Source organism: Strix aluco, chromosome 5 (genome assembly GCF_031877795.1).
Source record: "Strix aluco isolate bStrAlu1 chromosome 5, bStrAlu1.hap1, whole genome shotgun sequence".
Taxonomy (NCBI): Eukaryota; Metazoa; Chordata; class Aves; order Strigiformes; family Strigidae; genus Strix; species Strix aluco.
Window position 1 is genome coordinate 27,896,472 of NC_133935.1, and position 19,975 is coordinate 27,916,446.

The window sequence follows — 19,975 nt, forward strand, 5'->3', positions numbered from 1 at the left end:
GAAAAGTAAAGTTGAGTTTAGAAAGAGAAAGAGAGGTTATAGCTACCACCACTGCTCTCAAGACTTCCTAATGGTCCTAGGTCCAGCCAGCGCTCCATCATCAGTCATCATGATTCTTAGTGGGGAAGCTTCAAATTCTCGTTGCCAAGAAGTCATCTTTCATGCTTAGTAACACACCTTGCTCCTTCTCTACCTCTGGGATCTCTATCCTTCTCGGAATTCAATTATCATATCTCTGCCTTTCTCAAGTGAGGCTACCACGCAGGCACAGGGGGAGTGTCTGAGGTGTGGTCAGTCTTAGAGGTGGGTAGCCTTCAACCAGGAGGTGTGTTTTGGTATTATAATGAAGCAAAGTTCATGATTTCTTCATCAATGTTATGGCAACAGTTGCAATCCATCTTCTTTTGACAGTGGCTATGGGGTTATCCCTAATGGCTCCACCTAGGTCCTGGTACCAAAGAATAGCACAACACTCTTTGTACCACACAGTTCTGTATTCAGGAGCCTTTGCACCGCATTCCACTCTTGGGATCGGCAGTTGTGTTCCAAACAGGTTGTTGTCAGGTACCTCACTGTCCACATCCCTGATGACAATGTTGGGACAATGCCGATCTGACCGACTCCTACAGTCGTCCACCTCCCCTTAACCGCTGCACAGGCTCCGCCCACCGCAGGCTCCGCCCCGCTGAAGGCCAACCGCCTTCCCCCGGTAGCCACGTCCCTCCCCTTTTTTCGGGCTTTCCCGGCGCTCGGAGATGACTTCACGCGGCTCTCTCTCCACCCCTTCCGTTTTTCCCCGCCATCGTAAGCGAAGTCTCTATCGGTTACATCACTCGCGGCGCGCCGGAGCCGTTCGCACCGCACCGCACCGCACCGCTCGCGTACCGTCGTCATGAGCTGTTCCGTGACGTGCGCCGCCTGGGTGCGCTGTGGCGTTGCCAAGGAAACGCCGGACAAGGTAAGGGCGGGGGGCCGGGCTGAGGGATTCCCCCCCGCCGCCCCTCGCCCCCTGCTGCCCTTACCCCTCTCTGTATGCGCCCCGCAGGTGCAGCTCAGCGAGGAGGAGCTGAACCGTCTCATCGAGGAGGCCCAGGAGAGGCTGGGGTGAGCCGGGGGAGTGGAGTGGGGCGGGGGGGCGGCCGGGCTGGGCGCGGGGCGTCTCCCGAGCTCTGGTGGAGGGGACGGGGTTGGAGCCCCCCAGGCCTCGACGCTGACAGAGCTGTGGAGGGGAGGGGGCGCCCCCGGGCACGGGGAGAGTTTGGGCATCAGCATGTAAGTATGGAAAGTATGAGGAAATAAAGTCTTAAAAATCTTGAAGAAATGCAAGAGTCATCACATATGACAGGGCTTGTGGGTAAGGGGCAAAAAAAAAAAAGGAAGGAATGAATTGGACACATGTGAACACACAGAAGTGAGGTTCGGAATATTATATCCACCAAAAAAAAAGAGTAAGAGAAAGGAATTTAGACACACAGTTTAGCGCTGTTGAGCTAAATTTGTGCCACATTTCGTCATGAAAACTTTCAAGGAAAAACTTTCTGGAAGCCTGAGAATAATGGTGCCTCCTATTTTGGGAAAAGATAGGAAAGGAGTGAATGGATTTCTGAATTATTGGAATAAAGACTTGAAATTCATGGGAACCGCCAGGATTGTGTGCTGAAATCTTGTTAGCAGCCCCCTAAGCAATTACCAGAAGCATTCCAAATGTCATAGTTTCTCAGGGATGTGTATCTTTAAACAGGGATGATGCTGATGGTAGCAATGAAGGCCAGATGGCATATGGCGTGAATGTAGCCATTCCTGGTAGAGCTAAGTCTTCTCGTAAAAATGAAGAGCAGTCTGATGATGAACTGGGTGAATATGATTTGGAAAATTATGACGAAAAGGAATACACAGGTAAGAAAAATTTAAATGTCAGATATGCATTGTAAGGGAAGAACCTTTTCACTTATTGTTGTACTTAAGACATTAGTACCCTAAAACTACCCAGTGCTATGTGTCAAATGCTGAAAATTCACATTTTTAATTATTTGCTTGTGCCAGTTTCAGAAGTCATTTACTGAGAAACAATTCAGTGTCCCTCTCCCTGACATTAGAACTGAGAACACATTGGAAAGATTGTCACTCCTCCTGCTGTAGTGCTGGAGCAGAGCAGTAGAAGTCCCTGAAATCACTAAACAATTTAGCTTACTGAGGTTCTTATTATTGGAACTTGGAAGTTCATTTAGCCCACTCCCAATATTTTGTAATACAGGTATTGGTACAGGAGTCTCTAACTTCACCTGTCATCGACATCTATAAAAAATGCTCTGAAATTCCCATCTAGGTGATATAAAACTTGGAGACTCTTTGGCTTCTCTGGCAGTATATGGAAGTAATGATCGTGATCCTTTCATCACTCTAAAAACCACTGTAAGTACTACAAAAATACTAAATATTTTAAACAGCAAAAACTTAAAAATCAGTTAAATTTTCCGCACTGCCTTAGGGTCTGAAAGTGCTTGCAGTCCCTTTCCAAAGGTGTGCCAGATTTTTGATGAGACGGAACTCTTTTCTTTTAAGGTTACTTTTTGCAGTCCCCTCTGTGTGCTTTTTCGTTTAAGTCTGATATTAAGGTGAACTGGATCATTATTAAAACAATGTGGAGTGGTTTGTCACCTATCTAGTAGGAGACAGAAAATGCTTGAAGAAATAACAAATCTCAGGCCACTAATGACCCAAATTAGAAAACTTCCCAGATTGTAAGACTTACATCTTCCACCAGTTTGTGGAAGAAACCAAGCTGAGGTGGGCTCAAGCTACATGTCCAATTAGGGGTATGGCATGAAGAAATATGTCCCTGTTAAGCATATATGCACAGCATACTGGTGTAGTTGACTGCTTCTGCCTGTATTAGTTTCTACCAAGTATCAGATAGGGAACATCTTTGCAGGAGCTGGCCTTCTAGGAGCTCTGTAGGGAGTGAGGAAGTCTCTGGCAGTGGTCTAACATAAGCTGTGTCAGCAGTGCTGTCCTGTTATGCAGCCTCTCTGTCTTTTTCTGGTGAACAGGAATGCAGCGTGCAAGACATGAGGTAATCCTACTCTGCTTAACATCAGTATTGCCTTAGCTAGAATATTGGGTGCCTCTTCAGAGAAGTATGGAGAGATCCCAGAGAATATCCCACAGTTTAGTTCAGAAGGGTAGATTGCAATTTGTGATTGACTTAATTTACATGGAGAGATTACAGAAAACACTTACAAGGTGAAGTTGCATAAGAAGAGACAATGTAATCTAGAGAGCAACCAGGAGAGACTGAGGCAGAGTGATGGAGTAAGTGAATTTTTGTGACCTCTTCTAAGCATAAAGATTCTGAGATTTTCCTGTGTGCTTTCTATACTATTTTAGATTCTTTACAAAGCTAGTGAGATTGAAAGAAAAGAGTACCTGTAGACTTCTGCCACAATGTCTACTTCGAGTGTCAGGGGACTTTGTCAAACGGGTGGTCTCAGACAAGGGGTTGTTACAGTGACTTCACATACTGTAACAAAGCTCAAGGAGGAAGGCACATGTCTTGTCTTTAAAAGGAGTTCACTTGTTATGTGCACTTCAGGGCACTGTATGTTTTCTGTGTTCCACAGACTGGTTGATGATTTTTCTTGCTCCTGTGTACCAGTAGAGGAGAGCAATGCTTTAAAAGTGATTTTTATAGTCAAAGAGGTATTTGCACAGGGATTCAGAGAGAACATGAGCTACATTTATCCTGTGTCAGAAAAGCTAGCTTCCTCCCAGACTGAAAAAGTGAACACCTTTTTCTCAGGCCTTTCTTCCTACGCTAGACTCATGAAAGAGACCACTTTTTAGTTCTTCAGCGTGCATTTTATGTTACGTTTTGGTATTTACTACTAGTACTGTTGAAGTCTTAAGTGTTGTGTAACATTAAGTTGATTAATTTGAGGAATTGCGGCACTTGATAGAATTCAAATAGTGAAAAGATGCCTAAAGTGAATAAAAAGGAAATGAAAAGCTTGCAACAAGAAGTCCAAAAAGTCTTGTATGTGTTGTATGTTTGAAGGATGGTACTCTGTTTGTGTAAGACTATTGACTTTTATGTACAGTTCTTAGTTTTCCTCTAACAAAAATTCCCTGAATGCCTTCCATTCCTCAGTAACAAGGAAAATTAGATGACAGGTTACATCTGTTCTGGTACAGCTGAATGCCCAATATAGATGTAGGCAGTACTTTTATGGAAGTATTTTCAAGAAAGTAGACAATGCTTTAATGCTCTTGGGATTGCTTCCTGGATGTGAGGAGCAGTTACAGTATGCTGATTGTATAAAATATTGTTACAGTATATAAATGCTCAAGGCATGAGAGCACAAGGGAAGTAAGTTATGTATGTGGGCTCTGGGTGGCGATTTTCTTTTCAGTAATGGGCTACATCATGGTAGCCTCAAAATATGATTTCATATTTGGTAATTAAATATCTCAATCCACATAAACGGTCCTTCAGTCTATATAATAACTATTCAATCTTCCCATGATCAAATCTGGTTCCTGCCTTTCTCTGTTTACCATCATAAGATGGTTTTAGGCAGGTGAGCAGCAGGGTGTTGGGTTTTGAGTGTTTTCAGTTATGATTAAAAATCATTCCTGATTCAACCTCTTGAACATGTGCAGTTTTGTATGTTTATGTGGTTTGCTTAACATCTGTTGCCCTCTCCTTTTTGCTGTTCAGGATCAATATGAACAGGAGGATTTTTTGATTAAGCCCAGTGACAATCTTGTGCTTTGTGGTAGAGCTGATAAAGACTACTGTAGTTTGGAGGTCCATGGTAAGTAGCATAAGATATGTTCCTTACAGTGAACCTAGGGAATATGTCTTGCCTAGCCTGTTCCAATTGTCTGTGTAGAAGGGGGAGGGGGGTGGGTTTTAGAAGGTTTTTTCTCTCCATCTGCTCTGTGTGTGTTGTCCTCTTTCCTATGTCACAGTGCTTTAGATGCTTTCCAGAGCTACAGTATTTCATGTGGCATTATTGTTGTTTAGAGGATAGTGTGCCTTCTTCAGGCTGTATGGCATTTCCTTTCCTTATTTCATTTCTAATAACACTTAGAAAATACTGTGGCATTTTTGTTCTTTGAACATACAATCAGTCTTCTAAACAGTCTTACTTTCCATATCATGCAAGCTTCCTCTAGTTGTTTGTTTGGTTTTGTTTGGGTTTTTTTTCTTCAGCTTTCTCCTTCCTTTTTTAAATGGGCTTTCCTCTGCTAGGAGTAGAAGAATCAGCACCTTTATCATCTTAGTTTTAGAAGAGGTGATCCTTAATAAGGTCTGAATACCACTTGTTCTAGGGATGGGTTTAGTTTTACTGTGCAAAAGATTTTTCTGTTGCAGCAAGGAGTACTACTGAGTGTGCTGAAGTTACCATCTTTTCTTATGGTGGTTCTCTGGGGGAATGTTTCTGGCTACTTCTGCTATGGTACATGTTTCTGGAAGCAAAGTATTCTGTTTTAAGAAAACAGCAGGACCATAGTGTTTGAAAGCATCTCTTCAAATAGCAGCATCTGGCATTTTCTGTATCTTGAGGTATTAACAAATTTTATTAACTGTGTTATTTTCCCAATATAAACTTATAAAACAATAGCACAGGCCTCTGCAGTTTATAACATTGGGTAGCCCTGTCTTAGTGAACTACTAAGACTACTTACTTAACTGAAGACTTTAGTTAGTATCTGAACATCTGTCATGTGCACTTAAAAATGGCACAGTGATGTTGTGTGTGTGATGATACCATTTTATTAAAATAATTAATGGGTTTTCTCTGCTCTCCAGTTAGTAAATTCTTTTATTATAAGGAAAAAAATAGCTGGCTAAAGGGAATGCTGTGTTTAGTATATGGTTGCTTCACCAAACCTCTTCATGTATGTCAGTTACAGCCTGCTAAAGGTAACTTCATCTGACTTCTTCAGATTCCTCTAATTTGAAAATTGTTTATCTTAATTTCTCCTTTGATTTCATCTGGAATTTTTTTTTTTTATAGCTGATTCTGTAAAATGAATGTCTAAACCATCATTAATGTATCCTGATGTTGAAAGTGGTAGATATGAAACATCTATTTTGAAGTGATCTTGCAAACAAAGTGTCATAGTATGCTAGGAATAAAGTGTCTAAGCTTTGCTGAACTTGTCACTTCTTTATCTAAAGTACACAGGAAAACGTTTGTTTTGTGTAATTCCATGAGGCATAACATTAGCACTTGGAGGCTCTGGCCTTTACACTAAAACTCTGAACACACTGAAAATTTACATTCTAGATCTCCTTGACAATTTAGTGTTTGCCACATCCGCCCTTTGCAGAAGCGAACTGTTTATAGTTGCTTTTCCTCTTCACTGATGTCTTGTATATCTTTAATTCTTTTTCAGTTTATAATCATGAAGAGAATTCATTTTATGTACATCATGATATTACCTTGCCTGCTTACCCTCTAAGTCTGGAGTGGTTGAATTTTGATCCTAGTCCCGATGAATCACTAGGTAAATTACAAAGGATATTTTAAATGTCCAGTTAAATAATTTTTACTTGAAAATTATATAAATGTAATGTTGTCACTAAATAATTTCCTCCAGTGGTACAAACAGAAATAAAACCAAGGTATTAAGATAGAAAAACTGAATATCAGGTAGGGTTTTTTTGTTTGGTGATACAGTCATCTTAGTGATGCTGCTATAACAAGTGGTTTGACTAAAAAACTGGTTTTGTTACAAATAATAAAGTTATTGTCAGTTAGCAGACTGGAGCAAGCTCTTCTCTGATCTGCTTTATTTTTGATTTGCAAATGAAAGGTTGCTTTTGTTCAAGGTCATTATGGCCAATGCAGTTGATTAACTGTAAAACACAGTAAAATTTATATATATTTATTTATTTAGTAACCTTTTACAGTTTTTTTTTTTCTTTCCATAGCACAGGAAATTGTTTTTTTTTTTCCCTTAAAGTTCTATGTTTTGTTTGTTTCTTATACAGCTTCTTTGAACAGTTACTTGTACTGAAGGGGAAGTGTATTGCAGAGCCAGTATTTTTTTTTCTGGCAACATCTGCTGTCAGTTGATATTTTTTTTTGATTGCTCCTTGTCAGTTATAAGCATCAAATATGTTCAAATAGAAGATTCTGGCACATAAGTATAAGTTTTACTTAAAGAAATAAACAATAGCTGGATTGCCAAATACGCTGTTTTATAACTCTAAATAATTGTGGTTGCATTTGCATTTCTGCTTGTAGGAAATTATGTTGCAGTAGGTAACATGACCCCAGTTATTGACATTTGGGACCTTGATATAGTAGATTCCTTAGAACCAGTCTTTTCTCTTGGAGGCAAGAAAGAGAAAAAGAAGAAAAAGAAAGGAAAGAAAGTAAGTATTGCAAACTCGTTTATCTGATTGGATGGAGGAAACTTAGAGCAAAGATAATGTTGTTATTACTTTTTTTCCTATGATGAAACAATCATAGATAATCTGGTTTAATTTCATCTGTCATGTTGAAAGATGGTGTTTAGACAGGTTACAGAAAATAATGCCATGGACGTCTGCAATATCTTAAAATTGGTATTTTCCTGTGACTCAGAGTTGAGCAATTGAGCAATAAAGGACAAGATTGACACTAATAAAATACGTTCAGTGAGTGAACGTATTTTATTAGTCTCATAAATAATAAAGCTAAAAGTAGCTTTATCTATCTAAAATTTAAGCGTATTTTAAGCTAGTCATTGAGGTTGTCTAAGGTGAATGTGTAGACACACCCAGAGAATAGCTGAGTTTCTTTTAGTGGACTGCAGAGAAAACCTTAACTACCAAAGAGGAAGACTGAGGTTTAGACTGGATGCTAAGTTATGTGAGATGAATCTGACCCTCATTGTATGCCTGAATGTGTTGTTATGATTTGTCCAAATTCTTGGGTATGTAAACCAAGTATGGCAGATAACATCACTTAAATTTCCTAGATTTTGTGTGCTTCAGGAAGTGCTTAAAGGCTGCTTAGAGTAAATAGGGAAGGTGAAGACTGGGTATATAGCTAATCTTGGCTTACCAAATGAAGGAATACTGCAGTTTTAGTCGGCTAAAGAACCACTCTGTCCAATTGTGAAGGGGGGTTTACTTCTTGAGTTCTCAGACCTTCTGGTTAACAGCAGAAAAAATATCCTTGGAAGGGGAATTTTTTCTGTGAAACTTGCTTCTGAAAATCACTGAGTTATCCAAATTGCTGTTGAAGATACCATTCATAAATGTTACCTCAATTTGAAATGCTAATTGTTCTCTGTATGCATAATTAAAACCTGGAATTAAGAACAGAAGAGGAATGGGGTGGCTTATGGGTGGTTTGCAATTGCTGTCCCAGTAAACTTTGAAGCTTAACCATTTTAAATTAGAATTTGTAGGAGCTAGCTGTTACAAGGACCTAAAGCCTGGTTAATTGGGAGGAGAGAGAAGGTACTGCCAGGAGTGTTTAGAAAGAAGCTGAAGCAGCTGCACATTAGCTGGAGACAATGAAATTTCTTCTCCTAGCCTGAAGGGACAGTTCTGTAAGCCCCCACCAGCTGTGAATGGAGCAGTCTGAGACCAGGGGTAAGAGGCAAGGTGCAGGTACTGCAGAGACAGTTCAATTGAAAGCCTTGTTGCAGCAAATGAGAATAATTTAAAATATGAAGTTGTTTTTGAAGGTATTAAGGAATTCATACTAACATGTTGTAATACTTGATTTCCATTGAAGCTGTAATTTTCAAAAGTCTGTTGTATCTGCATATACACAGAGTTTATCTTCAGAAGAGACAGTGAAAGGACATACTGATGCTGTGCTTGATCTTTCATGGAATAAACAAAGCAGGTAAAAGGACACTTGAATAACAATGGATGGTTACAAATTTGCATACTTAATTGGGCATACATTTTTCACACAAATCCAAAATCTTATGTAGTATAACATCAAACTTAAAAACAGTACTGAAATGAATCAATACTCAAAAATACACACCTATTTTTTTTTTTTTAAACTGGAAGTCTTGATTTATTTTTTTAAAAAACTGTATATTGCAGATCACTTTTTATTTGCAGGTTGTCCAGATGAGGGCAGGGCTAAGGTTTGATAAATCAACTAATTTAAGTCACATGCAGAAATTGGAGAAGCAGAAGGGTTGCCCTGATCTGCCAATGACTTAAAACACTATTTCAACAGACAGAAGTAGATTTAGACAAGGAAGTCCTTGCTATGCTGGTTTTTTCTCCTCTGGCTTTAGGCCCAGAGCTGTGAACAGAAAAGAAGGTGTAAAAGCCTTAACAGCACAGTTATAGAAATGCCTCTGATCTCTGGGTTACCTTAGGCAGAGAGAATTCCCTGAACAAACTAAGCAATGAAGTGCTGCTGTTGAAGCAACACGAAACTGGCCCATCCTGGGGGGGAGGTCAAGGGAAATGTGATGACTGAAATAAAGATGCTGCTGTTTTTTATCACTTAGGTGGTTAACTGTTCAGCTGTCAGAGGATCCTCAGCATGGGCCTTGAAACTATTCCAGTCACACACAGGCTGATATTTCTTTTTCTTTTTTCTTTTCCTGCTATAATAAATCCTCTCAAGATGCACATAAACTCCACATACTCCTGATGAGCAGGTGTAAGCCTTCACTTCTAATGCTTTGTTACCTGGATACTGAAGAAGGAAACATCCGCATAAACATGCAGTAAATGTGCATAAATTGCACTCTTAATTTACAGTGCACTGTCTGTTGTTCTTAAATTATACACATGCACAGAGTATAGTAGTGATCATTCTGTTAATCTTACAAAAGTGGTTGTCTGGTGAGAATACAGAGACAAGTCACAAAAATTAGAGCTACAGTAGTTAAGTGTCTGGAACATGTAATTCTGTAATGTGCTAAGTTACAAACTCATTAATACTGGTAGATCTTTCAGGAAATAAAAACAGCCTTGAAGTGGGAAGCTTATGGACAAAACAATTCCTTGGAGCAACTTACATTTAAATGTTTTGTTGTCATTTGGAGTTTTTTTTAAGCGAGACATGCAGTGACAGGTCTCTATAAATTACTTTCTACCTGTAGGTCATAATGGTGTTACTGTAAAATGTATTTTCTTAACTTTCACTTGTAACATTGTTTGGGAGAACAGTGTTTCCAGGAGAATGTTAGCTCCTTCAGTCAGAAACACTTGGTTAATATAAAAAGGAAAAGGTAAGGGGGGAGCAGTTTCAATCAGAAACAACATGTTGAGGTAATAGATCTGTTTTGAAGAGCAATCGTAGCAATTGTACTGTGTATTTGACAGGCCTTTGGGAATGTTTTGATTTTTTTCTGAATAAACTTCTAAACTGTGTGCTTAGCTTATTGCTCTTAACACAATTAGTCAAATTTCAGTTGAAATGCGGGCTCTGTAAACTAACTAAAATGTTAGGTTCCTTTCAGCATGCTATGAAGGGTGTACAGTGTTGGGTCTTCAGTAGTTATATAAACACTCAGATATTAGGAAAATATTTTAAAAACCAGTTTGGCTCTTGGCTGTATGCATATGCAAATAAAACTAAGTTGCATAGGTAATGTTTAAAAATACTGTCTTAATGTCAAAGGAAAGGAAGTGCTTTCTTGCTTTGTTCAAGAAATCTTGCAGTAAATTATATTTTAAGTGGGGTGTGTGTGGAAATACAAGCAAAACTGTCACTATTATAAGTGTTGTACTAATATAATATGTAGCCTGTTTGTAGTCTTTACTTGTAATTTAGAACTGCCTTCAGGAAGTTCCCTCAGGCTTGAGATACATAGTCTATAGACCAGAGTGTACTTGATGTCAGGATGGGGTTCTGTAGGTATTTTGGATTTTTGGCCATTATTTGTTTGTATCTGTATCAAGATTTTTAAAACTTATTTTTTGATCCATTATCAGGAATGTTTTAGCAAGTGCGTCTGCTGACAATACTGTGATTTTGTGGGATATGTCTGTGGGTAAGCCAGCAGCCAGCCTCATGCTCCATACAGACAAGGTATGTAGTAATTGCTATGTTTCTTCCACTGTAAAATACAGAGAAAAAAATAACTGCATTTTTTTCATTAGCTGCTTGGTAGTGAACACTTAGAGCAACAGTTCTGTGGTTTTCTAACAACTGTGCAGAATTCTTTAAATTTCTGAATTAGTTGCTTTTGTCAACAACACTGTATTTGCTTTTAAAAAACTTACACTTTAGAAAGTTTGCAAAGATATACAGCAGTTTTTAAAATGTCTTTTGTGTGAAAGCCCTGATGGTTGGGAATCTAATAGTGCTGGTATAAGCTACAAAAATTAGATCTCTGAGCATAGGTCAAACTAACTCTCTTCTGAGGAAGACAAATGTCAGTTACAGTTTGTTGTAGGTAAGAAAGGTTTAAAATAAATGATACTAAAATACCATAGTGATGGGTACTTCAGAAATGAACTAATCTCATGGTAATTAAAATATGAAAGTTAGTTATTAATAGCTACAACCTTATTTTGCTGTTAACAAAGTCACTGCCCTTGGCAGACTCCCGATTTTAACTTTTTTGCTAACATCTGCATTTTTCCCCAAACTGGAAGCAGCTATTCTTTTACCTCCTTTAGCTTATTTTTTTTTTAATATCTAAGGCAGAAAGGGGACATGTGGTTTTGTTCAGTTAAATTATATTGTGAAATATCTTGTTTCCACTGGGGGGGGGTGTTTGAAATAAAAATAATGTGCACCTCTTGCACTGTTTTATCAGAAATCTGAGTAATCAACAAGCTTAATAGGAGCGTGTTTTGGGGAGGGGAATTGTGCTCTCTTTGTTCAAAGAAAATTCCTGTATATGTGTGTTATATCTAAATGCTTATTTTTTAAAATAAAATATTCTGTTATCTAGGTCCAGACATTGCAATTTCATCCATTTGAAACGCAGACCCTTATTTCTGGATCTTACGATAAGTATGTCAGGGTAATATCTTCAAATGTTACACGTAGGGAGGGTACTAGTATGGAATTAAGCCTGTTAAGTTGCCTCATGTTTTCTTTTTCATTTGCTTATAACTGTGCCAAATTTGAGTAAGCTGTTATTTTTTTTCCAGCAAGGTAGCCAGGTTTGTGTGTAGCCAAAATGTAGCTTTCCTTACCTCTTTTTCAGGACTAGCCAAATTTTTTAATCATCTGGACTGACATTTTCTGTGCCAGGTGTCTGCTCCAGACTGAATTTGTTTCTTAATTTGGCCTTATGGCATTTTCTGTATTGGGAATGTCACTGGTCCTTCCTGTGAAAAGTTGTCCAGGTTTTGCCAAACTGTAAGACCAGGGTGGGGGCAGGAGGAACTTTAAAATCCCAGTCTGCTCCCTACAGCCTCTATTGATAGTCATGTCACAGCCAAGTTTAACGGGCTGTCTTCTGTGATTGCAGCCTGGAGATGCTGTGAAATGGTTTGTGTCTGCACACTTGGACTAGCCCTGTAACTGTCAGTTCTTATAGGCCCTGCCAGCCAGAAAACTTCCCCTCTGTTCTCCCATCTCATAGGGGTAACTTAAATTTTGTTCTATAACCATGATTTTCTTATACTGATTTTTTTTTTTTAATTCTGCCTTTAAGACTTTGTCCTTGTGTTAAAATATTTATAGACTTGTCAGTCTTTAGCCAAGCCTTTATGTTCTCTGGCTTCTATTATGCTCTCGCTACATCCGCTTAAGTGAAAGTATTGGAGAAAAACCTTTTAATGTTGTTAAGACCCTGCTTTTGTCCACTTTCTTTCCCCCTTGACTTACTTTCATAAAAAGAAGGAAAACGTCCAAATGCTGAGACAAGCTGCTCGATCCCTTTTTAGCTAGCCTTTTGATACCATGGTCACCTGTAAACCAGTGTACTATCTATAAACTAGTAGACTGCCTTTGTGGATTTTTCCTGTAAATCCTCGCAGGACCACAGGCTACTCAGTATTGGCAGATACCTTCATAACCTGAAAGTCAGACCATTAAAAATTGCATATGTACTAAACTGTTGTAAAATGCCTTGTAAAAGAGCTGAGAAATCTAGATCACACTTCTTTGGCTTTAATTATAGGATAGAGTGGGAGTGGGCTGCGCTGTGGATGCTGATTGTGGTGATGTGTTGCAAGAGTGACATCATGACTCCTCTCTTGCCTTTGCATCCAGGAGATTTTTGGGTTGGGACAGATTCTGCTGCCACTGGGCTGAGCACATGCCTGTAAAGAATCCCAGAGGACCCACTAACTCCCATTTGCTCTTTCTCCTTTTTGGAGTAGCATTTCCCTAACCACTTGTAAAGATTATTTATTTTTTCTTTTTATTAAAGAATATTTAAAAATATTTGTATGTGTATTACAAATTGATTTCCTAATTAGTGCATTATTTTTGAACAGTCATTACTTGACTTTACTGAAGTCTGTTCATAATTAAGTGATATATTTGCATAATTATGGTCTCCTATATATGAAGTATCTTATGTATTGAGTAAATTCAAGCTGTTTGCTTAGTTTCAATAGAATAGCTGTTTGTAACCAAGATGAAACTTTGAAGCATATGGCAAAAGCTTGTGCTTATCTGAGAAATTTTCATCTGTTACTGAATTGGAAGACTAAATAATGAAGTTGTTTCCATTTTAATTTTTGAATTGTAGTTTACATAGACAATTCTATAGATGCGAGTGGTAAAACAAACTTCATAAAGTGTCATGCCCTGATTTATTTTCTTTCTCATTTCCTATTCCTCTTTTCCCATAGATCAGCTGTGCTGTATGATTGCAGAAATCCACAATATAACCATCGAATGTGGCGGTTTAGTGGTCAGGTTGAAAGAGTAACTTGGAATAATTTTTCACCTTGTAATTTCTTAGTGAGTATATGCACTTCTATTCTTGGTCTGTTGACTGTTGCCATTTCATTTAACCTGTATTTTTGTGTTCATAACGTTTCTGAATCATATAGTGGACCTGATGGGCAGTTGGGCTGTTGGCATTGCTTATTTTAAAAATGCAATGTGTGGAGGATGGTTTAAGGTAGTTTTTTCAACAAGTATATCAAGACCAGCTACTTATTTGGTATCTTCATTATGACAGTAGAAAAGCAATTGATGCTGATGCTTTTTCACTCCAGAGGTGAGCATTTTTGCCATGTTGTTATAGTGTTCAGTGGCAGGGATATATTTTCCTTTGCATAGCTGCTGTTGTGTTTCGTGTAATGAAGCAATTGCAGCTGAGAAGTAGCTAATTAGAACTAAGTCTAATATTAATTCCGTGTTTCAAATCAGGGCTAGAGGGCACTGTCCTCCTAGCTGGTATAGATGTTTTTGTCGAGATTTTTATAATAAAACTTCTAAACAGAATTTAAAAACAAATCTTTTTTATTATCTGTGTGGCTGTCTATTATCTCTGTTGCTTTGTGTATACAGCTGACAAGCAGTTGCTCATTTCTGTTCTGTTTATGTTGTAGGTCTCTCTGGGTATAATCACACTTAGGTTTGCACAGGGCTATTATGTAGCCACTGGATGGCTCCAGAAACTTTGAACTGACAGTTAAAAGACTAAAAGCTCTGTATTTCATTGCCTAACATGAGAGCGAAGCTTAGTAGTGCAACCATCTTCAAAATACAATTTTAGAAATTTGTATAGGATTAAGACTTTGGTGTAAGTCAGTGCAGCATAGTTTAGGTACATAGAATAGCTCAGGCACGAGCTGGATGGAGTCTGACTTTGGGGATGCAGACCTGTGTACACTGTGTAACAAGCCCTACCGAGAAGTAGTGTAAGTCTGTCTCAAATCACAGGGATTTACTAGAGGGTGGGTATTATTTCATAGGAGCTTTTTTCCAAATGAGTGACTACAGCTGTTTGTTTATAAAATCTTGTGGTTTCCTTAGGCAAGCACAGAGGATGGCTTTGTGTACTGTCTGGATGCTCGTTCTGATAAGCCAATGTTTACTCTGAAAGCTCACGATGAAGAGGTGTCAGGTAAATTATGTGCATGTTGTGTTTGTCCCCAGTGGCAAGGCATATCTGGAAGATGTCTTTAACTGATATGACTGAGGTGGTAGTAATTTCCTGCTTAACAAATAGAGTTGTGCATACTAATTGTGGGTAGTCAATGTGTGAAACAAATCTCTGCTGAGAAGCCGTTGTAAGCAAAGTATTTTAACAACATTGAACTCTTGTCAGTGGATGTCATGAATAAGCATGTCAGAACAGATCTATTCACTCAGGACACTGTCCCTGTGGTTTTTTGGGTGAGGAAGAACAAAACCATGGAATCTGGTCCAGGATTATGAACTGTGATGTTTACCTCCTCTATCCATAATTATTCTATACTGACATTCAGTCTAGAGATGAATTAGGTATGGCACATGGGAAGGTTTTCACACTGCCTCCTTTAGGCTACTTCAGTTATTTGATCAGCGTAGGAGCTTCTAAAAAGCAACTTGAAGCACATGATTAGGTGTCTAAACTGAGATCATATGAATATACCCCATCGTCTTGGGTAGCAAAAGAGATGATCTTTGGCAAATGAATGAAGAAAACTATCTGGGGAAGCCAGATTATGTGAAGTAAGAAGCAGAACAATACCGTCTTTGCACTGTTACTGTTGTTGCATTGAGGAACAAAAAAACCTACATGAAGTCAGTTTGCTCTTGCTATGGGGAGCAGTAGCAGCATGAAACTTTAATCAATGTTTTGCTCCTTTGTGCTAGAACAGAGTTTAATGCAAGGAGAATATTGGGTTTGTTCTTGTGACTTTGCTTCAAAATGTATCCTTGTCTCTGTGAAGTAGTGGCTACCTTGTGCTCTCACACTGCTGCACTCTTAATCCTCCAGGGCTACAGCTAAGCAGTCAGATCAAAGGGTGCCTTGTGACATCATCTGCTGACAAATATGTGAAAATTTGGGATATCCTGGGAGACAGACCAAGTTTAATCCATTCCAGGGATATGAAAATGGTAGGGTAATATTAATTTCTTGATTCCAAGAAGGTTTATATATGAATTATGTCTGCTTATTCTTTTTTGTCTAGCTTGAATCTTGTTTTACGTAACATAACATCTTTTAATAAAATAAAAATCACATTTGTGTATTTGGGTAAATCATTCTTCTTACAGTGCAGTATTCAATTCAATATGTAATTGACAGAGTGCTGAATACCAGGTACAACGTTCTGAGTAGAACTATAGGTGCTCCAATGTATATCTGCTAGGTTCAAGACAAAGATGTAATTTACTGTTTGTAATTAGCAGTTCTTGACTTTAATTCTGTGTCTTTACAAAATAAGTTTCAGAAAACTTAGCTTACATTTGTTAAAACTTGCTTGGTGAAAGTATTTTCAGATGACAAATTCATTTTAGGATGACATTTTAAAAAAATCCTTCTCTTTCTTTCTCCCACCCTCCCAGGGTGTTCTCTTCTGTGCAGCTTGCTGCCCTGACTTCCCATTTGTTTTTGCCTTTGGAGGAGAGCGAGAAGGGCTGCGTGTTTGGGATATAAGCAAGATTTCTGCAGGTAATACTCTAACTTCTTTGAATCTTGTGGTTCTCCCCTTGCCCCCAGGGTCTATTTTTGTATTCAGTAATGTATTGTGGCTCTGAGAAAAACTCTAGGTTAATATTTCAAATACCCCAAAACTGCATATGTGTTTGTTTTGAGCTTCAAAAAAGGTGTGCTTTTTTCTAACTTGGAGAACTGTTTGCCACATATTTCCTTGTAGCTGAAGTGTAATACCTGATTTCTTATAATACCTATGTTTTACTTTTAATGTTCCTGGTGTAATCAAATATCACATTCTTGAGTACTTGTGGGAATAACAGTGAGGACTGGTTTTGATTGGTTGTTATAACTACATGTAACTAAATAGCATGAGTTTTTAGAGAACGCTTTTCAGAACTTGGTGGAAACCAGAGAGACTAAAACCAGAAATAAATTATTTAAACTTAATGTTTTGCTCTGCAAAACTCATTCATTTCATAGTACTTAGGTACAGGAATTACACACAGGGAAACATCTAGAAGTGCTCTGGGGGAGAAGTAACAGGACTTGTAATTTAAGTATCACCTGTGGGAAATTGTTCAGATGTGTAAGCTTCAACTCCCTACTTGGGATAAGGGGGAAAGCTTTGAAACCTGCATCAGGTTAGGATTTCCATTCCATGGTGCTTGCCATGCTATACTGGCTGTACCTCCCTTGTCTCTGGGAGCGTGATGTGTAAGCAGTCCCTTATCTATGTTGCAGTGAATGAAGTTTTTGGAAAGAGAGAGAGACTTGTTCTGGCTAGTGCCAACTCTGTGGCTTGCAGCTCCACAGCCAGCAGCAGCAACAATTTGGAGACAACAATGGAATCGTGATGGACCAAACATCAAAAAATCAAAGTAATTAACGGGACTATGACTAATGTATTTTCTGCAAATCCCCGTTTGGTGAGCGTTCATAGAAATTACTTGAATGTCTTGCAATCTGCTGGCTTCTTTGTCTCAAAGGACCATGGTGATGTGGTTAAGCTCTAAGTCAGAGGTTCTGAGTTCCTGCCTCTATTACCAGCTTTGAAAGATTAAATCACTTGCTTCTGCCTGAGATACGATCACTGAAACAGGGGCTACCATGTGTAAAGTTGATATATAAAATGAAACAGTCAATAAAAAAACATTCTGCTGCTATCAGAAGTTTGTTGAATACTGCAAAGAAGGTAAATATTGTCTAAGGGCACAGGGAAAAATACTTCTGACAGCAGTTGTATAATAAATAAACCAAAGCTGAATTAAATGACAATGTAGATAGATAATTTATCCTTAATTTGAGGCTAGATTTACAGATTTCTAATACAGATTTTAAAAGTTCTCTGTAACTTTTTTAAGTCTCAAGAGTATTTCTTGGGCAATGTTGGAGTCCCTGGGTAGAATCTTGAAATGTATTTTCTAACAGCTCAGATAGATAACTAATTTCAAACCAGAAATATCCCAGCTGTATCCCATCATGATCAAGGGTTTCTTTTCCCTGGTTCCACAGCATCTGAAGCTTATTGATGTTACATGTGTATTGGGTTTTTTTCAAGCTCCAAGAGAATTTGAACTGAAATAAGGAGCTCCTACTCAGAAGAGGTGAGAGGCTGTCAGGACACAAAGCAAGGGTATGTAGGGATCTTGGCTGGTCCCTGTCATTGGTGAAAACTGTCTGTGTTATGTGCTTGTGTTCTTAACTCCTCCCAGACCTTTCTGTCTGAAACCTGAAGGCACAGAGGAACATTCAGAGTATGAGCCTAACCACTGACTTAAATGCTTTGTTTATAGCATCAGAAACCTAATCAAGGAAATGTGACTCAAACAGTTTCCTCACATTTAAAATTAATACCCAAGTGCCTTACCCCAGGCCAGAAGTTAACCTCCTGTGAAGTTCTTCCTCCTCCACACACTGGAAGGTGTCTGTTAAAGTGCTGCTCCTGCAAAAATGCCCTGGGTATTAAAGCAACTGGTATCAAAGAAGGCATGGTGTCAGTGCATGCAGTTGACAAGATCTTACACAAGCTTTCCACCCTAGTTCATTGTAAGGCATTCTGGTGAAGTAAAGCAGATAAATTGTATCAATACAAAACTGCAGATGGGGAAAAGGCAGGGCTGTAGGTTTCCTTCCCATCCCTTGAAGTTAGGTGGCTGCTTCTAAACTGAATTCAGCTGTTTCTAGTCTGGTGACAGGTGTTTAGCATGGCACTGCAGGAACTAAGAATATTTTGGATGTGTTGCGATTCCTGCCTCAATCCTTTCTCTGCCAAGCAATAGTGAACATGCGGACAAGTGAACAGCTGCTTTTGTGAAGCTGAAGAAGGTGAAAGCACCAGAACAACATATGTTCAAGTGCTCTCCACTGAAAAGCTGCAAGTTTTTCAAAGTTTCCTTTGAAATAAATACTTTGTGTTAAGACCTTTGACAGCAGTAATTTCTGTTTATCTCTACCTCTGCTATTAATTGGCACTGTAGCTCTAGAAGTTGCTTTTTGTTTTAGGAAGAAAACTGCAGGCAACCCATCTTCCCCTTGACTAAACAAAATCCCTCAACCTGTCTTTCTAGAGCTTTTTATTCACTTACTGATCTCAGAGGGCAAGCATTATGCATGTTCAGGTTTGAAAAACCCAGGGTGCTCTCTAGGAAGTGCAGCGTATGGGGAGAGGTACAGCTGAACTTGAGCCACTTGGGGCAAGAACTGGAGCCTCTTTCACAAGGGAACCTCCAACTACCTTGTGGGAGAGCAGAGCTCAGCTTACCGTTTTTTTTTTTTACAGCACAGCCAGAGGTGCCACACAGCAAATCTACAAGGTTTAAACACCAGTTCTTAGCTGTGCCTGTTCAGCTGGAGGGTGCTCCTACCCTGACCTTGTCCCAGGAAGGCTTGGCAGAGGCAGATGATGAAAAAGTGGTGTTATTTCTCTTAACATCTTTATCAGAAATAGGAAATAATTTTCTCAGAATGTATAAATATTAAAAAAGAACATTAGAAAAGAGCCACATCTTTAATTTTTGTTAAAACAACCAAATGAAATACATCTTCATTCCATAAATAGTATTAGCAGCAAACCCTCCCATCATTCTAGGTGGTAAAAGGTTTACAGCACAAGAAGTAATATATACTGTAAACACTCTCTGATCATCTGTAAGCCTCTTCCCTACTGAGTCTTTACCTCTTCACCTGCTTACATGTTCTAGTGAACTAGAGTGAGAAGCAATATTTGATTTTCTGTAGTGGGGCAATTGCTTTGCTGCAAATGCTGATTTTGCTGGCTTTTTTTTTTTTTTTAAACCAAAGCTTTTTTTATTTATTTTTAGAAGGAAACCTGAGCATTGACAGTCTTTGCTCTGTGTCAAACTACATCCTTCAGTTAAAGTATTAAAAAGAAAAACACATCAATTGCCACCACCATTTTTTTGTTTGTTTTTCTTACTGTCACAACTTTGGCAGTTAAGGACAGTTGGCTCACAGGTCACTG

General features: G+C 38.7%; 1 protein-coding gene across 5 annotated transcripts; it reads left to right on the top strand.

Annotated features, from left to right (window-relative positions):
* The first annotated feature begins 804 nt into the window (after positions 1-804).
* On the top strand, positions 805-19,492 carry PWP1 (PWP1 homolog, endonuclein). 5 transcript variants are annotated; one of them, XR_012623513.1, is made up of 17 exons: positions 805-958; positions 1,046-1,104; positions 1,742-1,896; positions 2,327-2,412; positions 4,718-4,814; positions 6,406-6,516; positions 7,260-7,390; positions 8,785-8,858; positions 10,922-11,018; positions 11,890-11,951; positions 13,748-13,859; positions 14,883-14,973; positions 15,832-15,953; positions 16,404-16,509; positions 17,236-17,372; positions 18,007-18,127; positions 19,274-19,492. XR_012623513.1 is itself a non-coding variant. In XM_074826486.1 (16 exons), the coding sequence occupies exons 1-15, from the start codon at positions 893-895 to the stop codon at positions 17,346-17,348; spliced, it is 1,482 nt and encodes a 493-aa protein (XP_074682587.1). In that variant the 5' UTR covers positions 805-892; the 3' UTR covers positions 17,349-17,372; positions 18,007-18,921. The 5 variants fall into 5 exon arrangements, 3 of the variants coding, with proteins under 3 accessions (XP_074682587.1, XP_074682588.1, XP_074682586.1); XR_012623512.1 differs by having other exon boundaries at positions 18,053-18,127; XM_074826486.1 differs by lacking the exon at positions 19,274-19,492 and having other exon boundaries at positions 18,007-18,921.
* Positions 19,493-19,975: the final 483 nt, after the last annotated feature.